The sequence below is a fragment of the Aquarana catesbeiana genome, linkage group LG04, assembly GCF_042186555.1.
Source record: "Aquarana catesbeiana isolate 2022-GZ linkage group LG04, ASM4218655v1, whole genome shotgun sequence".
Lineage (NCBI taxonomy): Eukaryota > Metazoa > Chordata > Amphibia > Anura > Ranidae > Aquarana > Aquarana catesbeiana.
The window spans coordinates 681,374,175-681,399,380 of record NC_133327.1 but is presented as its reverse complement, the minus strand read 5'-3'; the positions used below and the strand labels follow the sequence as shown (position 1 = coordinate 681,399,380).

The following is a 25,206-nucleotide window of genomic DNA, read 5'->3' as shown; positions in this document are numbered from 1 at the left end:
ACTGGACGCATGGATGGGGGGGGGCCGCCACTGCCAGTATCCAGCTCATATCTGCAGCAACAGCAAGCTTGATTTAACCCCTGGTCTACTGATGTTGTTTCTAAAACGCACGTTGGTAAACAAGGGGTTAGCCAGCAGAGCTAAAGCCCCGTACACATGATGATATCCCCTTTGGACGAAACATGTCAGGCTGGCTGATGCAAGCACGCTGAGAACCACGGATTTTATACATATCATGATGACCTTTTTTACCACATAATTGTAAGTGAACTACAAATAAATGTGTGTCTTTTTACTTTATGGGCTTCACTATATTTTGCCGCCTTGCTTTCTATGACTCGGGTAAATGCTGAAATACTGAGGTTCGATATTCCACAACTCCTGCCCTGACTTTGGAAACTATTTGAAAGGTGGCTATCTCCTGTTAGATGATTGATTCTTTAGAGGATTTGTTTTTATTGGAGAGTGACATCTATATTGCCCGTGATTAGTGATTTGATGCTCATCTTAAATCATTATCTGGTAAGCAGATTTGACACACCTGGGTGTTGAGAGCTCTTTTCCTTATACACTGGATGTGGTGAAAGGCTCTTCATACTGTCTACATCTTCAATGAATGAATTTTTTCTGTTTGAATAAGCGCTGCATTTTGGACTAGAATTTATTTTGTTTGGTGATCAACGAACTGTGCTGGCTGCTATTCCACATTTTATATGTTTTACTGGTTTTAGTGCCGATACCCACCCACTCCCCGCACACACGGGCCTGATGTCGGGAGACAATGGGAGGTTCAAAATAAAACCGGCCGACGTTCTGCCGGTGTGTATGTCGGTCAGTCGGCTGGAAAACAAGGAGCCGACCGACTCCCGATCAGTGTTCTCAGCCAATGGCGGGGGGGCTGCCCCCCCCTTTCAGAACACAACAGCTCAGCGGGGGGGGAGATCTCTGAACTAACCTCGCATGTTTAGTAGAGCGGCTCCGACCAGAGCTGTCAAAACGTAATGTGTACCCGGCTTAAGAGGGGCTATTATTGCAGAGAATGGACAACCCTATCTGCTCGTAGCCAGCATTTTACATTTCATTCATAAAACGTGGCCTGTGGCGTGGAGCCTGTGGTGTCCTACAGAGATCTATCTGATTAACCAGAGACAGGTCACAAGACACCCCTGTGCACAAGATTACTGAAAGCTAAGACGACTCTACAGTCAGGTATCTCAGACTAGTAGGATAATTAAAATGTAATATTATCTAAAAAAAAAAAAAAAATTTTTCAAGCTTTGTTTTTAAATCACATGTGCTTGGGTTCAGCGTTAAAGGCTTAGCCCAATTAAAAATGACATTTCATCTCATAGAGAATGCAACAGGAGTGAGAATATGTGCTGACCCTGCAGTTCTCAGTGCACAATGTAGTGGATCCTCCCACCCCGCAGAACATGCCGCTGATTTTACAGACAAACCTGAATGAGCTGAAAGAACTTGTTTTTTGCGTCAATGTTGGTTGGAGCCACACGAGCCTGGTCAGGAATCTAGAACAGACAAAAATCACATGTTGTAGAGGCAGGGCGCTCAGGTAAAGAGACAGGGCAGGGCACTCGTGTTAAGAGACAGGGCCCTGAGGTTAAGAGGCAGGGCGCTCAGGTTAAGAGACAGGGCCCTGAGGTTAAGAGGCAGGGCGCTCGAGTTAAGAGGCAGGGTCGCTCGAGTTAAGAGGCAGGGTCGCTCGAGTTAAGAGGCAGGGTCGCTCGAGTTAAGAGGCAGGGTCGCTCGAGCTAAGAGGCAGGGTCGCTCGAGTTAAGAGGCAGGGTCGCTCGAGTTAAGAGGCAGGGTCACTCGAGTTAAGAGGGAGGGTCACTCGAGTTAAGAGGGAGGGCGCTCAGGTTAAGAGGCAGGGCGCTCGGGGTAAACGGCAGGGCGTCCAGGACCAGAAGCAGGTTGCTCGGGTTAAGAGGCAGGGCGCTCGAGTTAAGAGGCAGGGCACTCGGGATAAAAGGCAGGGCACTCGGGATAAAAGGCAGGGCACTCGGGATAAAAGGCAGGGCACTCGGGATAAAAGGCAGGGCACTCGGGATAAAAGGCAGGGCGCTCGGGATAAAAGGCAGGGCACTCGGGATAAAAGGCAGGGCACTCGGGATAAAAGGCAGGGCGCTCGGGATAAAAGGCAGGGCGCTCGGGATAAGAGGCAGGGCGCTCGGGATGAGAGGCAGGGCGCTCAGGTTAAGAGGCAGGGCGCTCAGGTTAAGAGGCAGGGCGCTCAGGTTAAGAGGCAGGGCGCTCAGGATACAAAGCAAGGCGCTCGGGTTAAGAGGCAGGGCGCTCAGGATACAAGGCAAGACGCTCGGGTTAAGAGGCAGCGTGCTCAGGTTAAGAGGCAGGACCCTCAACTTATGAGTCAGGGTTGTAGGGTTAAAAGACAGGTCCCTCATGTAAGATAGGACCCTCAAGTTAAAAATTTCCAAGACAATACCAGACTGTCTATATTTTACACAACATTAAAATATACATCCCACTCACCCCCCAGAGCTTCAGGCACTCTTTCCGGATGTCTGCCTGGCGGGGCTCATTCAGCGACCTGGAAAAAAAACATCTCAAAAGGTTCACTGCTGCACAGATATCTTTAAAAAAAAAAAACAAACACTTATGGGACCGCCGGCTCCAATCACCTGATACATGTGCATAGCTTCTAACTTGATTGGTGCAGCTGTGCATGGTAGCCAATCAGCTTGTTACTTTAGCTTGTTTATTTAAGCTTTGACAAATAAACCTGGAAGCTGATTGGTTTCTATGCAGAGCTGCACCAGGTTTTGCACTCTCCGATTTTAGTAAATCAACCCCTAAGTGTCACTGTGTACAGTGGATATAAAAAGTCCACATACCCCTGGTAAAATGTCAGGTTTCTGTGATGCAAAAAAAATGAGACAAAAATTTTCAGAACTTTTTCCACCTTTAATGTGACCTATAAACTGTACAACTCAATTAAAAAACAGACTGAATTTTTTTTTGGGGGGGGGGGGGGGTTAAAAATAATTTTTAAAAAATAATGTGGTTGCAGAAGTATGCACACCCTCTTATAACTGGGGATGTAGCTATGTTAAATAAAGTTCAGCTGTTCTAATAGGTCTTTCCTGACATTTTCTTAGTCACATCCTACAGCAAAAGCCCTGGTCTGCAGAGAGCTTCCAAAGCATCAGAGGGGTCTCATTGTTAAAAGGTATCAGTCAGGAGAACGGTACAAAAGAATTTCCAAGGCATTAGATATAACATGGAACACAGTGAAGAGTCATCATCAAGTGGAGAAAATCTGGCACAACAGTTACATTACCAAGAACTGGACGTCCCTCCAAAATTGATGAAAAGACGAGAAGAAAACTGGTCAGGGAGGCTGCCAAGAGGTCTACAGTAACATTTAGGGGGCTGCAGGAATATCTGGCAAGTATTGGCTGTGTGGTGACAACAATCTCCCATATTCTTCATATGTCTGGGCTATGGGGTAGAGCGGCAAGACAGTAGCCTTTTCTTACGAATAAAAACATCCAAATCCACCTAAACTTTGCGAAAAAAGATCTGAAGACTCCCAAAATCATGTGGGAAAATGTGTTCTGGTCTGATGAAACCAAGGTTGAACTTTTTGGCCATATTTCCAAAAGATATGTTTGGTGCAAAAACAACACTGCACATCACCAAAAGAACACCATACCCACCGTGAAGCATGGTGGTGGCAGCATCATGCTTTGGGGACGTTTTTTTGCAGAAAACTGAAGATGAAGAGGAACTTCATCTTTCAGCATGACAACGACCCAAAGCATACATCCAAATCAACAAAGGAATGGCTTCACCAGAAGAAGATTAAAGTTTTGGAATGGCCCAGCCAGAGCCCAGACTTGAATCCCATTGAAAATCTGTGGGGTGATCTGAAGAGGGCTGTGCACAAGATATGCCCTCGCAATCTGGCAGATTTGGAGTGTTTTTGCAAAGAAGAGTCAACATGTGCCATGCTGATAGACTCATACACAAAAAGACTGAGTGCTGTAATAAAATCAAAAAGGTGCTTCAGCAAAGTACTAGACCCCTTTCACACTGGAGGCGTTTTTCAGGCGCTAAAGGGCTAAAAATAGCACCTGTAAAGCGCCTGAAAAACACCTCCCCTGCAGCCCCAGTGTGAAAGCCCGAGTGCTTTCACAACTGGGCGCTGCGCTGGCAGGACGTTAAAAAAGTCCTGCAAGCAGCATCTTTAGGGTGGTGAGGGAGCAGTGTATACACCACTCCTAAAGTGCCCCTGCCCATTGAAATGAATGGGCATCATAGCCGAAGCGCCTGCAAAGCGCTTGGGCAGCGGCGCTTTTAGGGAACATTTAACCCTTTCTTCGGCCGCTAGCGGGGGTTAAAGGCGCCCGACTACTGGCCAAATAGCGCCGCTAAAACACGCTCAGTGTGAAAAGGCTCTTAGTGTAAGGGTGTGCACACTTATGCAACCAGATTATTTTTTATTTTTACTTCCCTCCACCTAAAAGATTTCAGTTCGTTGTACAGTTTATAGGTCACATAAAAAGTTCTGAAATGATTTATCTTTGTCTCATCACAGAGGCCTGACATTTTACCAGGGGTGTGTAGACTTTTTATATCCACTGAAAGTAATCTTATATTGTACTTTACTGTACACTGTTTTCCGTTTTTGTGCAACAGCTTTTCAATAAAGAAGTTTTAGGCTGCATTTACATTTTGAGCACTTTTTCTGACTTTTTTCAAGTGTTTGAATGGGCATTTTTGAGCTTTAGCGTTTTTTTTTAATTAGCCAATAGAGAAAAATATAATCGGTTCTCATCATTTATTGCTATGTCTTTCAGCTTTTTTATCTGCTTATTTATTATTTTACTGATTTTTTTACTTGTTTCTTTTTTTTTTTAAGTTGGGGGTTAATATTAGGGTTAGGGTTTAGGATTCAGGGTTAAAATTTAGTGTTAGGGCTAAATATTAGGGCTAGGGTATAATATTGGGGTTAGGGTTTAGGATTAGGGGTTAATATTAGGGTTAAGGGTTGGGGTTAGGGTTTTTTTTTTAATTTAATTTTATTTATTATTTATGTATATATTTTATTATTTATTTATTTATTTTCATTTAACTATTGTATGTGAGCAGAAAAACGCTCAAAAAACCCACTAGAACACTCAAAAAACCCTCAAATAAATGCTTCAAAAAATGCACCAATCTGCCTGATTCGAGCTACAAAACAAAAAACTCCAGAACTTTTTTTGAGCGTCAGGTAACTTGTAGGCTGCATTCACACCTGAACGTCGTGTTTTCAATCATTTTTTCAGCATTTTTTTTTTTTTCAAGCATTTGTGCACAGCATTTTGACTTTTTCAACCACTTATGTATTATTTGATTATTTACTTTTATTATTACTTTTATTTACTTTTTTTTTTTTTAAGGGGTTAGGGGATAAGGTCAGGGTTTAATTTATGTATTACTATTTATTTACGTATTTATTTTTAGGTTAGGGGTTAATATTAGTGTTTGAGGGATAGGGTTTAATATTAGGGGTTAATATTAGGGTTAAATATTAGGGGTTAATATTTGTGTTAGGGGATAGGGTTTAATATTAGGGGTTAATATTAGTGTTAAAGGGGTTGTAAAGGCAGAAGGTTTTTTTTTTTATCCTAATGCATTCTATGCATTAAGATAAAAAGCCTTCTGTGTGCAGCAGCTCCCTCAGTCCCCCCAACACTTACCTGAGCCCCATCTCTATCCAGCGATGTCCACGAGTGCCTTATCAGTCCAGGACTCTCCCTCCTAATTGGCTGAGACACAACAGGGCCATTGGCTATCGGTGCTGTCAATCAAACCCAGTTAGCCAATCAGGAGAGAGAGGGGGTGGGGCCGACCTGTGGCGCCGTGTCTGAATGAACACACGGAGCTGAAGCTCGGCTCGGGTGCCCCCCCTATAGCAGGCTGCTTGCTGTAAGGGCACTCAACAGGAGGGAGGGGCCAGGAGTGCCAGCCAGGGACCCCGAAAAGAGGAGGATCGGGGCCGATCTGTGCAAGACCATTACACAGAGCAGTTAAGTGTGACATGTTTGTTATTTTAACAGAAAAATAAAAAAAATAAAAACAAGACTTTACAATCACTTTAATGGTTGGGGTTAGGGTTTTTTATTTATTTTTATTATTTATGTATTTAATTATTTACTTTCATTTAATTATTGTATTTAAGCAGAAAAAAAAACGCTCAACACAGCGCAACAAATCGCACTAAAAAACGCACAAATCAAGCGTTTTTCATACATTTCTACACAAAAGTGCTTAAAAATTTGCCCGATTCGAGCTGCAAAAAAAATAAAAAAAGCTCCAGAACAAAATTCCAGCAGTGGTAAACTAAACATTTATAACATGCAATGTGTATCAGTTCATCTCATGTGTTAATGAGTTTTACTTACGAGTCTTGGACAAAACCATGGATTTTACCCAGAGCTTTGATCTGCACTTCACAATACCTGGAGAACAAAAAAAAAGAAGAGATATTACTGCCGAAATCTACAATGTCCAACTATCAGAGCCATTTGTCCTTTTTTCCAATATGTGCTTTATTATTGGGCTGGGCATACATTATGGGTTGAAGGAACGACAGTCACTTGATTCCTCCATCAACACCAGTTAGTGTTGATGGGGCGAATCCCTCCCATAGTGCTGTTATAGCTGCTGGCAGTAATTGTGCAAAAAAAAAAAAAAAAAAACACGTCAGGCTGGTTGTAGTGAGATCGATTGATGGATCAGCTTCAGTAAAACCAGCCTGCCCATAGATGGATCAAGGTTCAGTATTTCGATCCGTCTATGGCCAGCTTTATATTTTTACAGCCATACATTAATTTAATTAATTTATTTAATTTTTAACTAAGGCTGCTTTCACACTGAGGCGCTTTACTAGCGATACAGCGTTAAAATTAGCGCCTTTAAAGAGCCTCTCTTCTCACTCTAGCGGCCCGAGTGCTTTCACACTGGAGCGGTGCGCTGGCAGGACACTAAAAAAAAAAAAGACCTGCAAGCAGCATCTTTGAGGCGCTGTAAGAGCGGTGTATACACCGCTCCTACAGTGCCCCTGCCCATTGAAATCAATGGGCAGCCCTGCCAAAGTCCCGGCTGCAGCGGCGCTTTTAACCCTTTTTCGTCCGTTAGCGGGGGTTAAAAGCGCCCCGCTAGTGGCCGAAAAAACAACAGTAAAGCGCCGCTACAAATAACAGCGCCTTACCGCCGATGCCCCCAACGCCCCAGTGTGAAAGTAGACTAATATTAACCACTTGCTGACCGCCCTATAGCAGTTTTACTACTACAGGGTGGCAACTGTGCGCAGGATCACATATACATTATATATATATATATATATATATATATATATATATATATATATATATATATATATATATATACATACATATACATACATACATATATATATATATATATATATAATGTGATCCTGCACTTCTACCTGCAGGGGGCGAACGCGTCCCGCTTCTGCTGTGGTTCTTCTGGTCCAAATCATTTGGTGAAGGGGGATTATGGTGTGGAGTTGTTTTTCAGGGGTTGGGTTTGGCCCCTTAGTTCCAGTGATGGGAACTCTTAAGGCCTCAGCATACCAAGACATTTTGAACAATTTCATGCTCCCAACTTTGTGGGAACAGTTTGGGGATGGCCCCTTCCTGTTCCAACATGACTGCCCACCAGAGCACAAAGCAAGGTCCATAAAGACATGGATGAGCGATTTTGGGGTGGAGGAACTTGACTATAAGTTATAGCTGGAGTTTTGCAACATGGGCATAACAGAGCGTATACATTTTTATGTACTGAGCACTGAATGATATTAATATTTGGCTGAAATTTCACCCTAAAAGCTCCAGCTACAATGCAAACGCACAACTAAGTCAGAAGTGGTTCCTCCTCCTCCTCCCTGTGTGCCCTGTTCACTGTAGGAAGTTTCAATCAAAGAGAGAGAGTCTGAAGGCAAAAAGCTCCTGCTTGAAAAGTTTTCCATCCCCAATGACGCCACTTGTTGGTCATGCGGACTTTATACCTGGTCTCACTGACCCATCTTTTCTTTCGCAAGCCCCACAGGGACTCATGAGGGCCTCTTTGTTCCTAGGTTCCTCCGGTTGGAGAACTACGGAGAACTTGCTCCCTGGACGGGCTCCACTCACCATAGATCACTGGAGGATTAATCAACTGTCAGCCATTTTCTTGGCTCACTGCCCAAACCAACCCTTTTTACCCGAAAGCTCCACTCTTTTGAGGAACTTTGCTTGGGAGAGGGACCGACCCAGGAGGTCCTTATCAACCTCTTACAAATTCCCTGCTAGATCTTCACGCCACAGAAATCTTGGCAAAATGGGAGAGGGACTTGCAAGTCACCTCCACCGAACCTCAAAAAGAATGCCTACTTTTTTTGGCACAGAAATCTTCTCTATGTTGCAAATATCAGGAGACCAACCATAAAATAATGACGCGTTGGTGTAGAACCCCTTCTGTTCTGGCGAAGCTATTCCCTCAACAAACTGATCGTTGTTAGCGCTACGGCCTACACTCAGGCACCCTCTTACATATTTTCTGGGATTGCCCTGTGCTCCAAACTTTTTGGCAACCAGTGCTTAAGTTCATACATAAATTCACAGATATCACCTTACAAGTAAACCCAGCTGCAGTCCTACTTAAAGTGGTTGTAAACCCTTTACAACCACTTTTTGCTACAGGTAAGCCTATAATTAGGCTTACCTGTAGCTACCCTGGATATCTCCTAAACCTGCACGGTTTAGGAGATATCCCCTTTATTTGCATGTGCCAATGTCATTGGCACATGCGCACTTAAGCAAACTGAAGCAATGGCAGGTACGTGCCGTTGCTTTATTTAGACTGTGCCGTTACCAGCGGCTCCGGCCAATCACAGCGCTGGAGCCCACGATACCCTGAAGTAACTCCGGGAGCGATGTCGGCTGCCGGAGCGGTAAACGAGGACGGCTGCGGGGGCTTCAATTTCAGGTAAGTAATTCATAATGAGCTAGTATGCTATGCATACTAGCTCATTATGCCTTTGTCTTGCAGGTTTTTTTGTTTTTTTTTTAGGGTTAACAACCACTTTAATCCTACCCCTTTATCAAGGAAAGATTATCATTAGGGTTGTCCTGATGTCACTTTTATAAGACCGAGTACAAGTACCGTTACTTTTTTCAAGTACTCGATACCGATTACCAAAACTTTTTTTTTTTTTATGTCATGTGACAGTTTTCAAAGCACAATACAGATTAAGTGGCACTGATAGGTGGCACTGATTAAGCAGCACTAATGAGCAATGACAGGATTAGGTGGCACTGATGAGCACTGACTGATACTGACAGATGGCACTGACAGGTGGCTGGCACTGACAGGTGGCTGGCACTGGTAGATGGCACTGAGAGGTGGCTGGCACTGATGGGCGGCACTTATGGGCATTGGGCACTAATAGGTGGCATTTATGGGCACTGATGGGCAGGCACTGAAATGCCATGAGGAAAGGCTGCCTGCGACGGCCCATCTTAGTACTCCTTGCGGCCGCATAAAAGCAGCAGCGGCCATCTTGTTACACCCAGCCTGAACTATATGGGCTGGCTGTAACAAGGTGTCCACTGCTGGCTTACTGCGGCAGAGTGCAGGGTGTACCAAGATGGGCGTCGGGATGTCCAACCGCCAACGTCGACACGGAGCATCACTTCCGTTGTTCCGCCCGCTGACTTCCGTTTGTGCCGGGTCGCTTTAATTATCTCTCCCAGGTATTGGATCTGGCATCGGGAGCATTTGTGAGAGTACAAGTACTCGCACAAACGCTCTGCATCGGTCCCGATACTAGTATCGGTATCGGGACAACCCTAGTTATCGTAAATCCCTTCTCAAACATCTCCTTAATGCTGCTCGTGCCAGCATCCCAACTCTATGGAAGCAACAGTCTGCGCCAACGGTGGCCCAATGGCTCGCAAGAGTGAAGGACATTGAGCAAATGGAAGATCTGACCTCTGCTTTGCGAGATAAGTCAAAGGAACAGAAGTCCAGATGGTTTTATTGGGATCTCCTCTGCTTCTCTGACGAATTCCTTCAATACACATGTTAGGAATCAACTGTCTGGGATCTCCATTGCTTGTTTAGTGCTATCCTTCTCGGCTCCCTGTGGGGGGTGATGCCTCCATCCAACATCATGTCGTTTCATGACTAAGCCCCTATGGGCGTTGAAAAGTGTTGAAGGAAAGGGAGAGGTTCTGGCAGAGAGCGATCTGCTTTAGTCTGGGCTTTGTCAATTTGTCTAAAAAGCAATAAAGTTTTTTGAATCCATGGCAGAAAAAAAAAAAGAGGAAGTGTGGCTCTTCTGTACTTCAGGGAGAAACTGGCTCTGGAAACTGGAATGATTTGTGCTCCCACGGCGGGGGGGCTAAAGCCTACAAGTTAAAATTATTATGTATGTTCAATCTACACATGAAACATGAATGAGTCCAAAGCGCTAAATCAGTTTCTAAACTCTCTCACCTCTCATTAGAGCGGACCATGTACTCGTGAAACTGCCGGTCCCCTCTTAGCACCTCCAAAGGTACCACCAGGGTGACATCCTGATCAGAGTTACGCATCTGGTTAAGGCGAAGGTTTACTGAAAACAGGTAAGAGCGCACGTCATCTATGCCCGCCTTCAAGCCGCGCCCTATAATATACCTAAAGAGATGAAGACATAACAAAGATATAATAAACACACCACTGTAAACAATGAGAACAGAATTCATAAATATAACAGACAGGGAAAAGTAAACCCAATGAGGACATTGTACTGTATCCACTTGACCTCCGAAAGATTTAACCCCCCCCTTAATGACAGGCCATTTTTTGCGATACGGCAATGTGTTGCTTTAACTGACAATTGCGCGGTCGTGCAACTTTGTACCCAAATAAAATAGATGTCCTTTTTTTTCCCCACAAATAGAGCTTTCTTTTGGTGGTATTGGATCACCACTGTATTTTTTTATTTTTTGTGCTATACTGACAATTTTTCTTTTTTTAAAAAAATGTTTTTTTTTTACTTTCTGTTATAAAACATATCCAATTAAAAAAATCTTAAAAATTCAAATCAAATAAATGCAGGCCAATATGTATTCTGCTACGTATTTTTGGTAAAATAAAAAAATCCCAATAAGTGTATATTGCGCAAAAGTTATAGCGTCTACAAACAATGGGATATATACTGGAATTTTAAATTATTTAATATTATTATTATTATTATTAACGATTTATATAGCGCCAACAGTTTACAATGTAGAGGGGGGACAGCACAATTACAGTACAGTTCAATACAGAAGGGACAGGGGGGCCCGGCTCGTAGAGCTTACATTCTAAAGGGAGGGGGTGGTGGTACAAAAGGTAACAGAGGCAGGGAATGATTTGATGGGATTGTTAGGTGGGTGTGGGATAGGCTTCCCTGAATAAGTATAATAATAATAATAATAATAATAATAATAATAATAATAATAATATACTAGCAATGGTGGTGATCAGTGACTTATAGCGGGACTGCGATATTGCGGCGGACATTCTGAAACTCTTGACACTGTGTGGGAACCAGTGACACTAAGGCTGGGTTTACATATATGCAAATTGGATGCTGTTTCAACCGCATCCAATTCGCATAACATGTGAACGTGACCGGCTCTCAGTGGACCTGGTTCCCACATGTCCGGGGTGGCCACGGTGTCGTTTTGAAAAGGGTCCTGTGCGTTTTTGTGTCCGTTTCAAGTGCGAATTTAGGCAAAAATTTGCACCTGAACAGAAAGACACCGGACTCTGGACTGCAAACCGCCTGGCGAGAAGTGGTTAACCACCTGACATCCGCGCTGTGGACCTGAATTTTCAGGAGGCCGTCATATGACGGCCTCCCCTGTGCACGCGCACACGTGTCACTGAGACTCGGGTGATCACCGATCCGAGTAAAGGGCCAATGACAGCTGATCACATGATGTAAAAAAAAAAGCGACAGCGGCCTCGAAGTGGAAGAGACACATCTGCCTCATCTGTGCCACCTGCCATTGCCACCTAAAAGTGCCCACAGTGCCACCAATCAATGCCCACAATTGCCACCTATCAATGCCCACAAGTGCCACCTATCAATGCCCACAAGTAGTGCCAATCAGTGCCACCTAGCAGTGCTGCCTAGAAGTGTAACTGATCAGTGCCCATAATTGCCACTCATCAGTGCCGCCTCATCAGCGTACATCAATGAAGGAGAAAAATTACCTGTTTTAAATTTTTTATAACAAAATATAAAAAAAAAAAAAATTATTTTTTTTTTAAATTCAGTCTTTACAATTTTTTGACAAAGAAATAAAAACCGCAGAGGTGTTCAAACACCACCCAAAGAAAGCTCTATTTATGGGGAAAAAATGATAAATATTTCATTTGGGTACAGTGTTGTATGACCGCGCAATTGTAATTCAAAGTGCGTCAGCGCTGAAAGCTGAAAATTGGTCTGGGCAGGAGGGGGGTTTAAGTGCCCGATAAGCAAGTGGTTAAACATAGAATAACCATGAAAAAATTCTGGGTTATGATTCTGGCTATAAATGTCATTATCGGACAACAGGACACCAGCCTCTCCCAGCAATGGCTGCTCATCCACTCTGCCACACTCACCTCTCGGAATTAGCTGGCCGGCTGGTCACTGGCTTGAAGAGGCTGACCCGTTCGAAGCAGCAGTACAGCAAGTAAATCAGTCCCACGCTGAATGGGGTGAACAGGTCAAAGGTCTTACAGATGAAATGTCCCCCTGAAAGGACACAAAGTTAAATGAAAAAAAAAGGATTCGACAGGATATACTAAAAACACATATCTCCCTTTTATATGTGGCAACAAACCTGACGATACTCGTGGCAAGCAATAAAAACTGGCAAAGTGCTAATTCCATCCAACTCTAAACAAACTTTTACTTTCGGTTCTGGATGGGGAAGGGGGGTTAGGGGTTTGAACTACCCTGGTTGCAAGCTGCTGACTGTGAAGACACGGGGGACATTTTCCTTCACTTCCTGTGTGGTCACAGAGACAGGAAAGAAGGAAAATATCTTCAATGTTGGCACAGACAGTAGTAGAACTTTTTTTTTTTTTAAGTAATAGAGAATAGTGTGCACCTCTGTCAAGTTTATAACCCTTCCCCTCTCTAACCACAACCAAAAACTAAGTCATGGCCAGATTTGAGTTGCAGGAAAGAAAATCGCTCGATTTCCCCCCATGAACACAGTTTTTTTATCTCATGCTTTCCTGGGTAGAGGAGAGATCTGGGGTCTTACAGACCCCAGATGTCTCCATAAAGAGGACCTTTCATGCTTTATTTTTATCACAAGGGATGTTTACAATTCCTGTGATCGGAATAAAAGTGATGAAATTATCACTCGGCTGCTGCACCTGCAGGGTTCTAATGAAAAAAGTGGCAGGACTTGATTTTTCTTTGGGAGTCTCTCACCAAAAATGACATTTTTTGTTGTTGCAGGGGATGCCTAAAATCTGACTTGTATCTTAGTGCAGACTTTTGGGCAAATCAGTGAGCCAATCACACAAGTAGGAAATTACATTTCTGGGGAGGCGTTCCGTACACATTCTGTTTACAGGACACCTCCAGGTCGCCATATTGTATTTTACAGAAAATGACAGCGGCTGCAGATTGAAAGGGAAAGGTCATTTTTTTTTTAAAGATTCAATTACAATATGACTTGTGTCGCATTTGTATGTGCTACATTATGTTTTGTTATTTTTTTTTTCCCACAAAAGTGAAGTTACCCTTTAAGAGTAAAATTCTTTCACAGATTACATTCAGATAAACATCTACAGAACTCACCGGTCCGGACTACAGACAGTCCTACGAGGAACTGACAGAGGAGAAGCTGCTTGCTGAGAATTTCCTGAATGTTTTCCTGACCCTCCACCGAGAACCCCTATAAGCAGAAAATATTTGAGTACATCCATACACAACACACACAGCAACCTCTTCAAGCACAACTATAGTCTCTTGATTAGGATTTTTACCTATTAGGGTTTACCTGTAAAATCCTTTTCTTGGGAGTACATCACAGGGCACAGGGCACTTTAAATTTATGACTACTTGGGTTAAAGTGATGGTAAACCTCAGACATGAAAAATGAACAAAGCATATCCCTTTATAGTACCTCTACAGTCTATTGACGTCCTCCCAGAACCACGTCCACTGCGGCACGCATCTGGCGCGCCCTGTGATCACTGTGTCCTTTGAACACAGCTGACCACAGATCGGGGTAAAGAACCAATCACAGCGGCTCTTTACCATGTGATCAGCTGTGTCCAATCACAGCTGATCACAATGTAAACACACACGAAGGAGAGCCGGTAACCGGCAAGTGTGGAAGGGGACATCGACACTGATAATCAGGGCAGCCCCAACAGTGCCCATCAGTGTTGCCAATCAGTGCCGCCTCATCAGTGCAGCCTACCAGTGCCGCCTCAGCAGTGCAGTCCATCAGAGCAGCATGACCTGTTTGCAAAATTTTATAACAGAAACTTTTTTTTTTTTTTTCACATGTTTAGCAAAAAACAAAAACTTCAGGGGCGATTAACCACTTCCCTGTGATTCTGTTATCCTGACTGGACATCATATTTTCAGGATAACATGTCGGCGTGTGACCGCGGGGGTGCGCAGCGCGGCGATCGGCGGTGCTGTGTGTCACTCTGACACACTGCATCGCCGATCGTGGTATGGAGCCTCTCATGAGAGCTGCACTGATAATCAATGTGCTGATTATCAGCGCAGACCCCCCACTGACAGGAAGTGTGGCCAATCGTCTCTCCCTGTCAGCGCGAACTGAGGAAAGAAGTTTACCGGCACTTCCTGGTTCACGCTGTGATTTGTCACAGCTGATCACGTGCTAAGGAGCCCCCGTCTCATATCTATATATATCTAGATAGAGATATATATATAGATAGATAGAGATCATATATATATATATATATATATATATATATATATATATGAACTGTTTTGCCTTTTTCTGTCCTCACTTTTCTAGGTTTCTTTGCACACATAGATGCAGTCATTGCCCAAGAGCAGATAAACGGCGCCTCTGGTAAAGACTTACCCCATCGGCCATCATGAAGTGAACACCCTTGTGATCTGTATTATCCAAGACAAAGTTCCGAAAGGCGGTGATGTTCTCTGGGCGGGTGATATCTCCATCACCGTCTACTCCTCCTTCACCTGCAGGGAGCAAAGAGAGTGGAAATGGAGACAGGCCAAAAAAATAAATAAAAGTATTCTGAACAACATTACACGAGGGAGAGGGAGATGCAGCGTGTCCTGCAAAGTTTAATTATCAATTAATCTTGGATTTCTATTGAGCGTCATTTCTTTTTTATGTTTTTTTTTCTACAATAAAAGTCTCTGAAAAGTGCTGTCACCTCCCCCACCCCTTCTTGCTGGTATATACTGTAACCAGGAAGCAGAGTACTGGCAGGCAATCAGAGGACGATGTGCACTACTTTACAAATCTTTTGCTGAATATAAGATATAAAGTAGAGCACCTATATGTGTTTGGCAGGCTTGACTTTAAAAGCTGAGCTCCAGGATCATGCCCCACTTTGGATTCCAAGATCCCTCTCCCCGTGCTCAATAAAAGCGCTGTACACTTCTTACCATTAGGCCTCTTTCACACTGGGGTGGTGGGTGCGTCGGCGGTAAGACGCCGTTATTTTTAGCTGCGCTTTACCGTCAATTTCGCTGCGCTATTCGGCCGCTAGCGGGATGCTTTTACCCCCCCCGCGCTAGCGGCCGAGAAAGGGTTAAAACCACCGCAAAGCGCTGCTGCAGCAGCGCTATGGCGGCTGTATAGCCGCGCTGCCCTATTGATTTCAATGGGCAGGAGCGGTGAAGGAGCGGTGTATACACCGCTCCTTCACCGCTCCAAAGATGCTGCTAGCAGGACTTTTTTTTAGCGTCCTGCCAGCGCATCGCTCCAGTGTGAAAGCCCTCTGCGGTTTTTATTTTTTTGCGTTATAAAGACCGACAATTTAAAAGAATAAAAAACAATATTTTTTACTTTCTGCTATAAAACATACCCAATAAAAAAAATGTAAAAAATATAATTTCTTCATAAATTTAGGCCAATATGTATCCTGCTACATAGGATCTACAAACTATGAGATTTATTTATGTCATTTTTTTTATTTTTTTACTAGTAATGGTGGCGATAAGCGACTTATAGTGGGACTGCGACCTCTGCTTGCACTATGGGAAGGCAGAGATCCATGTTCCTGCTTTGCAGAAACACAGGATCAATACCTTCCCTACTGACAGAACGGCAGTCTGCTTTGTTTCCATAGGCAGACCGCCGTTCTGCTTGTGTCCCGTGCGATCAGCGGGTCCCAATCACAGCGGGAGTGAGTCACTGGCGGCAGGCATTCGAGCCACAGACCCAGGAAATGCAGGATCACGAAATAGGTACTAGGTACGTGATCCTGTACAGAAAAGCCGACTTGCCGCCGTATATACACACTATACGGTCGGCAAGCGGTTAAAATGAATGCCTTATGCAGGCCCCACATGTCATATCACATTAAATGGTAATGCACAATGTGCACAATGTGGTGAGTGAGTACGCAGGCCGAGCTCAGGACTAAGGCAGAGTATGGCCGTGGATTAACCAATTTACCCCCCTTCATGACCAGGCCTGTTTTTGTGATACGGAACTGCGTTACTTTAACTGACAATTGCGCGGTGGTGGGACGCTGTATCCAAATACAATTTATGTAATTTCTTTCCCACAATTAGAGCTTTCTTTTGGTGGTATGCGTTTATTTTTTGCGCTATAAACAAACAAATAAAAAAAAAGACAATTAAAAAAAAAAAAAAAAAAGTTACTTTCTGATATAAAACATATTCAATAAAAAATGTAAAAAAAAAAAAAAAAAATCTTCATCAATTTATGCCAATAGTATCCTGCTACATATTTTTGGTAAAAGAAATCCCAAAAAGGGGAAAATAGATTGGTTTACGTGAACGTTATAGCGTCTACAAACGGGATATCTATTGAGTTTTTACTTATTGATTTCTTTTTTTATACTAGTAATAGCGGCGATCAGCGCCTTATGGTGTGACTGAGATTTTTCAGCGGACAATACTTACCCGTCCAGGGATCCAGTGGTGTCTTCACCCCAGCCGATTTTTCAATCGTCTCTCAGGTGCTGCCACCACCTTTCCTTATGGCTTCACAGCCAGCTTCCTACTGCGCATGTGCAAAGTGCACTGCGCTTTGTGAATGGCCCACCGGCGGGGGAAGCAGGAGGAGCACCAAGATCAGCCAGAAGTGGGAGTGGGTACCTGTTAAAACCAGGTACCCGCTCCCTCTGAAAAGGTGGCAAATGTGGCTCCAGAGGGGGCAAACAAACGCAGCTTCCCCTTTTGGGTGGAGCTCCGCTTTAAGTGGTTAATGGCTGCAGGCGGGTTGCGACCCGGGGTGCTGTGGAGAAGATATCTGCCCACAGAAGGAAGCGAGACATAAGCAAGTCACACTTCTTCAGCAAACTCGAAAGGAGGAGGAAAACGTGACCAGGAGACATTTTCCCATAGAGAAAAAAAACAGATGATCAGTCGAACAATCCGGAAGACTCAAACAGGAGAGAAAAGGGATTCGTTTGGGGGGCAGAAATATTGAAAATCGGGTCTATTTAAAAAAAAAATGGAGATTGTTTTTGCACAACGAAGGGGGTACTTACCGTAATACGGTTCAAAGAGTTCGCTAGGTGCAGCGTAAAAGTCTTCTAGTTTGAAGTCATTCGGTCCCTTTAGGGTCATGCCAAACCCTTTGGCGTGCCATTTCTTCCTCCACAACACGTATTCGGAGAAGCCGCCCGGTCCGGCGCAAACGTCTGCGAAGTACAGCAACTCTGAGTCCTTATCTCTAACCAGCGACTTCTGGAGAACGGAAAAGAGACAATGTCACAATGGCTCTGCTTCCTCCGTCTGGGAAAGAGCAACACCTTAACACTGAAATCGGAATTAAAGTCATTTTTATTTTTTCTTAAATACCAAACATGTTATACTTACTTGCTCTGTGTAATGGTTTTGCACAGAGCAGCCCAAATCCTCCTCTTCTCGGGTCCCTGGCTGGAGCTCATGGCCCCTCCCTCCTGCTGGGTGCCCCCACAGCAAGCAGCTTGTAAATAACGTGACAGTTGATGTTACGACGAGTAAATAGATACCTCAAATGTCACGCTTTAAAATTGCGCACACTCGTGGAATGGCGATAAACTTCGGTACTTAAAAATCTTCATAGGCGACGTTTTAAAAATGTTTACAGGTTACATGTTTAGCGTTACAGAGGAGGTCTAGTGCTAGAATTATTGCTCTCGCTCTAACGTTCACGGTGATACCTCACATGTGTGGTTTGAACGTTGTTTACATATGCGGACGTGACCTACGTATGCGTTTTCTTCTGCGTGCGAGCTCGCGGGGACGGGGGCGCTTTAAATTTTTTTTTTTATGGTTTATTTTAATTTTAAAAAAAAATTTTAGACTTTGCTTTTAAAAAAAAAAATGTTGACCACTTTTATTCCTATTACAAGGGATGTAAAGATGTGGTTGGAGTGAATACAGAAGATTTGTTTATTCACATTAAGTCTGTTTATCATATGGACTTTTTGTTGTGTTAAGAGTACATTGGCTGTGTATTTTGAACCGTTTACTGCTATACCTACATTATTTAATTATTGATATAGTATATACCGTATTTATCGGCGTATAACACGCACCCCAAGTTTAGGAGGGAAGTTTAAGGAAAAAAAACTTACATTTAAATGCCCATCAATGCAGCCTTATCAGTGTCCATCTGCAGCCTTGTCCATCATTGCAGCCTTGCCCAGTGTCCATCAGCAGCCTTGCCCAGTGCCTTTGCAGCCTTGCCAGACACTTTGCAGCATTGCCCAGCCACTGATTATTTAAAATTGGTGCCAATCTCAGCTGACTGCGAGCGTCGGCGAGATACACAAAGCCGAGTATACTCGGCTAGTTTCGGCTCCTCTCGCAGTCCCGTCCCTAACTGTGAGTAGAGCCGAGAATAGCAGAGTACACTCGGCTATGTGTATATCGCTGGCGCTCGCTCCGCTCACAATCAGTGGAGATCGGCGTATAACACGCACCCACGATTTTCCCCTGCTTTTAAGGGGAAAAAGGTGCGTGTTATACGCCGATAAATACGGGACTTAACATTAATTTTATCACATAGTATAATTGTTTGTTGCGCCCTTTATCTTTCTTCTTTTCATCCCTTGTAATAGGAATGTTGCGTGACTGGTCTTCTTTAAAAAGAGATGTGGGGTCTAAAAGACCCCACATCTCTCCTCCAGGCTGAAAAGCATCAGATCAAAAAAAAAAAAAAATGAACGATCTCAGGCTTTCCAGCCAAGTCCCAGGCTTTGTTTATTTCCAGCGGCCCGGATGTGACATCGCACTCAGGCCTTTGAGAGTCATAGAGATTGCCAGGGACCATCTGTCCCTCGGTTCTCTCTATGGCTTCCTTCCGGCGCCGGGGGATTCCTTCTCTGGGTCCTCGATCGCATGGGAGAGCCCAGAGAAGCACTGGAGGGCAGCAGGGGGGGGGGGGGGGGGGGGGAGCGTCCCCTCCCGTCGCCGGTAAGAACGATCGAGCGGCTAAACAGCCGCTATGATTGTTCTTATGGTTTAGGAAATCGCCGGATGAAAAAAAGCGATATCTGGATGATATCACAACTGAAAACCTAGGACATCATATGCGGTATAGAAGTGGTTAAAATACAAAAAAAAAACACAAAAACTGTAAACTGTATTGGCTGTAATGCCATTGCACATATTACCTGAATATATTACCAATATTAAGAAAAAAAAAATAAGAAAAACCTTTTTCTTATTTTTTTTCTTACTGAAGCTTAGTAGATGCCCCCTTTTTATCTTCATGTGGTAGTGCAGTGTTGATTTTGATTTTGTTTTAGTCATAGTCTTTTGACTAAAATACCATTTTAGTTTTAGTCATCTGAATTGTTTTAGTAGTATTTTAGTTGACGAAATGAAAGGATAAGTTCACCTTTCAAAAAAAAAAACGAAATTCACATATTTATGCAGGTAGAAAAATGTGCTTTTATTATTTATTTTTTTTACACAGCAGCCTGTAAAGCATTGTACTTGCAATCTGCAGATGACGGGTGCAATGACAGTATCCTGCAGACTCTCAGTACATTGTCTGCTCATACCTCCGATACGGGCAGGCAGTTACTGAATGGCAGGAAGTACGTGGTCACCAGCACCCTTCTGGCCGTCTGCCGCAGTGGTCAACGGTACTTGTATTTCATTCATTCATAGGAAACTGTAAATGAATGATGCAGCTGTGTGGGTGGAGTCCAGCACAGCGCTGCTGTTTTCAAAAAGTGACAGCGGCTGCAGAGAGAAGATCCCCTTCTCGCTGTCAAAGATTGGGGAGTGCTGGTGGCTGGTGTATAGGAGCGTGTTACATGTTACACCCTAAATATGGGTGTAACATGCTCCTAAAGGTGAACTTATCCTTTAACACTGGTACCAACTAGGGTTGCACTGATCCTTTTTTTTTATCCAATACTGAGTACGGATACTTTGCGGTACGATTTGCCTCAATGCAAAATAAAATTGTCACAAATTGCATTGCAGAGAATCACGTGGAATTTAAACAATTACTGTCCGAATTGGAAACGGTTTCCCCCACTGCTTGTGTGTGTGTATAGAAAGGAAAAAGTGCCATCTAGTGGGCAGTTTATTAAAAATGTTAGAACTCACAGTACATATCTGGCCAAATACAACATTTTCATAGGTGTCCCAGTCCCGCCAATGATAGCAAATCACAGCCGCTGGAGGTGCTCACAGGGCTGGAGGTTCTGGGACCCCGTGGGTATAGGGCGGGAAGTGATGTCAGCTTGGGGGGCGGACCGCCTCTACATCTCCTCCAGCCCTGTGAGGACCTCCAGCGGCCATGATTTGCTATCATCGGCGGGGCCGGGACACCTATGCAAGATTTTGCATTTGGCCAGATATGCACTGTGAGTTCTAACATTTTTAATAAACTGCCCACTAGATGGCGCTTTCCCCTTTCTATACACACACACACACACAGGAGCGTTAGGGTAAATTCGTATGCAATTGGATAGAAATCGCACCGCATTCCTGTTCAAATCGCATGCGATTCTTTGCAGTGTGATTTGCGCCCATTCATTTTGTATTGACACAAATCGCACCACAAAGTGTTGGTTTCGGTATCGGGAGCACTTGCGCAAGCACAGATACTCGCACAAATGCTTGGTATTGGCCCGGCTACCGATACCTAGTACCACTAGGAGGTTTTATAATACTGAGCTGTTCTGAAGACAGCCCACTGCTCTAGACTCCCTTCAGGCAAAAAGGACACATAGGGGTTGATGTAATAAAACTGGAAAGTGCAAAGTCTGGTGCAGCTGTACCTGGTAGCCAATCGGCTTATAACTTCAGCTTGTTCAATTGAGCTTTGACAAGATAAAAAAAAAAAAACTGGAAGCGGATTGGTTTCTATGCAGAGCTGCGCCAGATTTTGCACTCTCCAGTTTTAGTAAATCCCCCCCCCCCCCCCATAGTGTCTGATGAAGAGTGAAATCCAGGACAAGCTCAACAACAAAGACCCCTCTTCAGCAGAGATCACCTGACAGATACAGCCAAAAGGCGGCCATGACACTTCACCTCCTAAATGTCCAACATACAGAAAAAAAGGCTGATAAAAGTTCTCACCCCCTGGGAATCCTTAGGATTGGTGAACATGTACTCAAACACGTGGTCAATGTTTGCCATTTTCATAGCTGCCCTGGAAAGGAGAGACACAGCAAGTTAGTGGTGAATCAATTATAGGAAAAAAATAATAATAATCAGTTGGACTGAGAACTTTTTCCTCTTATAAGGAAAACATAAAGGGCAATCCCAACAACTACATATACAGCTGAACTCCATATATATAAGAACAGTTTTACCCTTTCAATACCGGGCACTTTCACCCCCTTCCTGCCCAGGCCAGCGCTGTTACATTTTCAATGACAATTGCGCGGTCATGCAACACTTTTTATAAATTTTTTTTCCACATAGAGCTTTCTTTTTGGTGGTATTTAACCACTTCAGCCCCGGAAGAATTTACCCCCTTCCTGACCAGAGCACTTTTTGCGATTCAGGCACCGCGTCGCTTTAGCTGACAATTGCGCGGTCGTAGCGACGTGGCTCCCAAACAAAGTTGACGTCTTTTTTTTCCCCCCACAAATAGAGCTTTCTTTTGGTGGTATTTGATCACCTCTGCGGTTTTTATTTTTTGCGCTATAAACAAAAAAATAGCGACAGTTTTGAAAAAAACGCATTATTTTTTACTTTTTGCTATAATAAATATCCCCAAAAAATAATTAAAAAGAACATTTTTTTCCCTCAGTTTAGGCCAATACGTATTCTTCTATATATTTTTGGTAAAAAAAAAATCGCAATAAGCGTTTATTGATTGGTTTGCACAAACGTTATAGTGTCTACAAAATAGGGGATAGTTTTATGGCATTTTTATTAATCTTTTTTTTTTTTTTACTAGTAATGGCGGCGATCAGCGATTTTTTTTGTGACTGCGACGTTATGGCGGACACATCGGACAATTTTGACACATATTTGGGACCATTGTCATTTATACAATCAGTGCTATAAAAATGCACTGATTCCTGTGTAAATGACACTGGCAATGAAGGGGTTAACCACTAGGGGGCGGGGAGGGGTTAAGTCAGTACTGGGGAGTGTTTTCTAACTGTAGGGGGGGTGGGCTAGCTGTGACACGTCACTGATCTCTGCTCCCGATGACAGGGAGCAGAGATCAGTGACACTGTCACTAGGCAGAACGGGGAGATGCTTGTTTACATCAGCATCTCCCCATTCGTCCTCTCCGTGAGGCGATCGCGGGTTCAATGGGACTTACAGGTATGCCCATTTGGCCCAGCCGTGCCATTCTGCCGATGTACATCGGCGTGCGCCGGTCGGGAAGTGGTTAAAGATAAAGTAAACCCTGATGGGTTTTACTTCCTCTTTATTTTCCTGCAAAGGTAAAGCATAATGGGCTACTATGCATCGCAACCACTTTAATCACCACTGGGGTTTTTTTTTTGCTAAACAAAAGACCAAAAATTTGGGGGAAAAAAAAAATTTTTCTTAGTTTCTGTTTTAACATTTTGCAAACAAGTAATCTTTCTTCTTCACTGATGTGCGCTGATGAGGCTGCACTGATGGACACTGATGGGCACTAAGAGGCAGCACTAATTTGCACTGTTTGGACTGCACTGATAATCAGGACACTGATGATCAATGTAGATGTCCCCTTTCACACTTGCCGATTATTGGCTGTTTCCTCTCTGCATGCTGTGACAGCTGTGATTGGACACAGTTGATCAGGTTGTAAAGAGCCGCTGCGATTGGCTCTTTACCCCACTCTGTGATCAGCTGTGTCCGGGTGCGCACGGTTCTGGGAGGACGTCAATAGACACTAGGGTTGCACCGATACTAAGCTTTTGCACAAGTATCGGTACTCGTGTAAATACGCCGATACCTGAAACTGATACCTTCAGGTTTGGCTCTTTCATCTGTCAGTGCGATTCCCCCGCTGACAGATGAAATGTATACAAAAGAATGCAGGCAGTCATTAGTTGTAGACGTTTCAGCTGTCAGTGGGGATTTCCCTTACCCGCAGTGGACCCACCCTAACTCCGCCCTCCTCCCGCGGCAGCTCCGCCTCTCCCCCTTAGCTTAGTTTTTTGTGTCCTCCGGCGATGTGCTTCTCCCTGGACTCCTCTGCGGGTGGCTGCAGGGTGGCAGATCTGCCTGCCTGGTGAGTAGTGTGTCCTGCACTGAGCCAGGTTTTGCTGCTGCAGAACTTCTTAGAGGGAGGGGGGGGGGGCAGGTCTGCTGGGTGTTGTAGTGCAGTGATTGGCAGTGTGTGGGTTCCCAAATACCCCCCTCTCCGCCCAAAACAATAACACCCCTCCCCGCCCCACCACCCTAAACAATAACCCCCCTCCCTGCCCCTCCACCCTAAACAATAACCCCCCTCCCTGCCCCTCCACCCTAAACAATAACCCCCCTCTCCCCTCTCCACCCAAAACAATAACACCCCTCCCCACCCCTCTACCCTAAACAATAATGCCCCCTCCACCCTAAACAATAACCCCCCTCCCTGCCCCTCCAACCTAAACAATAACACCCCTTTCCGCCCAAAACAATAACCCCCACCTCTCCACCCTAAACAAAAACGCCCCTGCTCACCCTAAACAATAACCCCCACCTCTCCACCAAAAAAAATTGTAAAATTAAAAAAAAAGAATGTAAAATAAAAAAAAAAAAATTTGTAAAAATAGGTATCGCTAATAGGTATCGGTGAGTACTTGAGGAAAAGTATCGGTAGTTGTACTCGATCTTAAAACTGGTATCGGTGCATCCCTAATAGACACCCTCCCAGAACTAGACGACTGTGCTGCAGCTGTCATTTGGCAAGTGGTTAAAGGATAAGTTCACCTTTTTAATAATTAATGCACATCTCTTTTCAGGTAAAAAAAGTTTTCTAATTTGGAGCCTGTAAAGCATTGCACCCGCGATCAGCCTGAACCCCATAGAACACCTTTGGGATGAATTAGAGTGTAGACTGCGAGCCAGGCCTTCTCATCCAACATCAGTGCCTGACCTCACAAATGCACTTCTGGAAGAATGGTCAAACATTCCCATAGACACCCTCCTAAACCTTATGGACAGCCTTCCCAGAAGAGTTGAAGCTGTTATAGCTGCAAAGGGCGGAGCCAACTCAATATTGAACCCTACGGACTAATGCCCCGTACACACGGTCAGATTTTCCGATGGAAAATGTCCGATCGGAGCTTGTTGTCGGAAATTCCGACCGTGTGTGGGCTCCATCGGACATTTTCCATCTGATTTTCCGATACACAAAGTTGGAGAGCAGGCTATAAAATTTTCCGACAACAAAATCCGTTGTCGGAAATTCCGATCGTATGTACACAAATCCGCCGCACAAAGTGCCACGCATGCTCAGAATAAATAAAGAGATGAAAGCTATTGGCCACTGCCCCGTTTATAGTCCCAACGTACGTGTTTTACGTCACCGC

At 44.1% G+C, this 25,206-nt stretch overlaps 1 protein-coding gene across 2 annotated transcripts in view; it reads right to left on the bottom strand.

Annotated features, from left to right (window-relative positions):
- CMTR1 (cap methyltransferase 1) overlaps positions 1–25,206 on the bottom strand; it is a 79,231-nt gene that overhangs the window by 27,037 nt on the left and 26,988 nt on the right. For both annotated transcript variants that reach the window (XM_073628737.1, XM_073628738.1), the window contains exons 9-17: positions 21,815–21,887; positions 17,773–17,971; positions 15,141–15,259; positions 13,871–13,967; positions 12,676–12,808; positions 10,534–10,713; positions 6,432–6,488; positions 2,512–2,569; positions 1,458–1,526 (exon numbers count right to left, since the gene is read on the bottom strand). In XM_073628737.1, the coding sequence (XP_073484838.1) occupies positions 1,458–1,526; positions 2,512–2,569; positions 6,432–6,488; positions 10,534–10,713; positions 12,676–12,808; positions 13,871–13,967; positions 15,141–15,259; positions 17,773–17,971; positions 21,815–21,887 (985 nt within the window). The remainder of the gene's footprint in view (positions 1–1,457; positions 1,527–2,511; positions 2,570–6,431; positions 6,489–10,533; positions 10,714–12,675; positions 12,809–13,870; positions 13,968–15,140; positions 15,260–17,772; positions 17,972–21,814; positions 21,888–25,206) is intronic.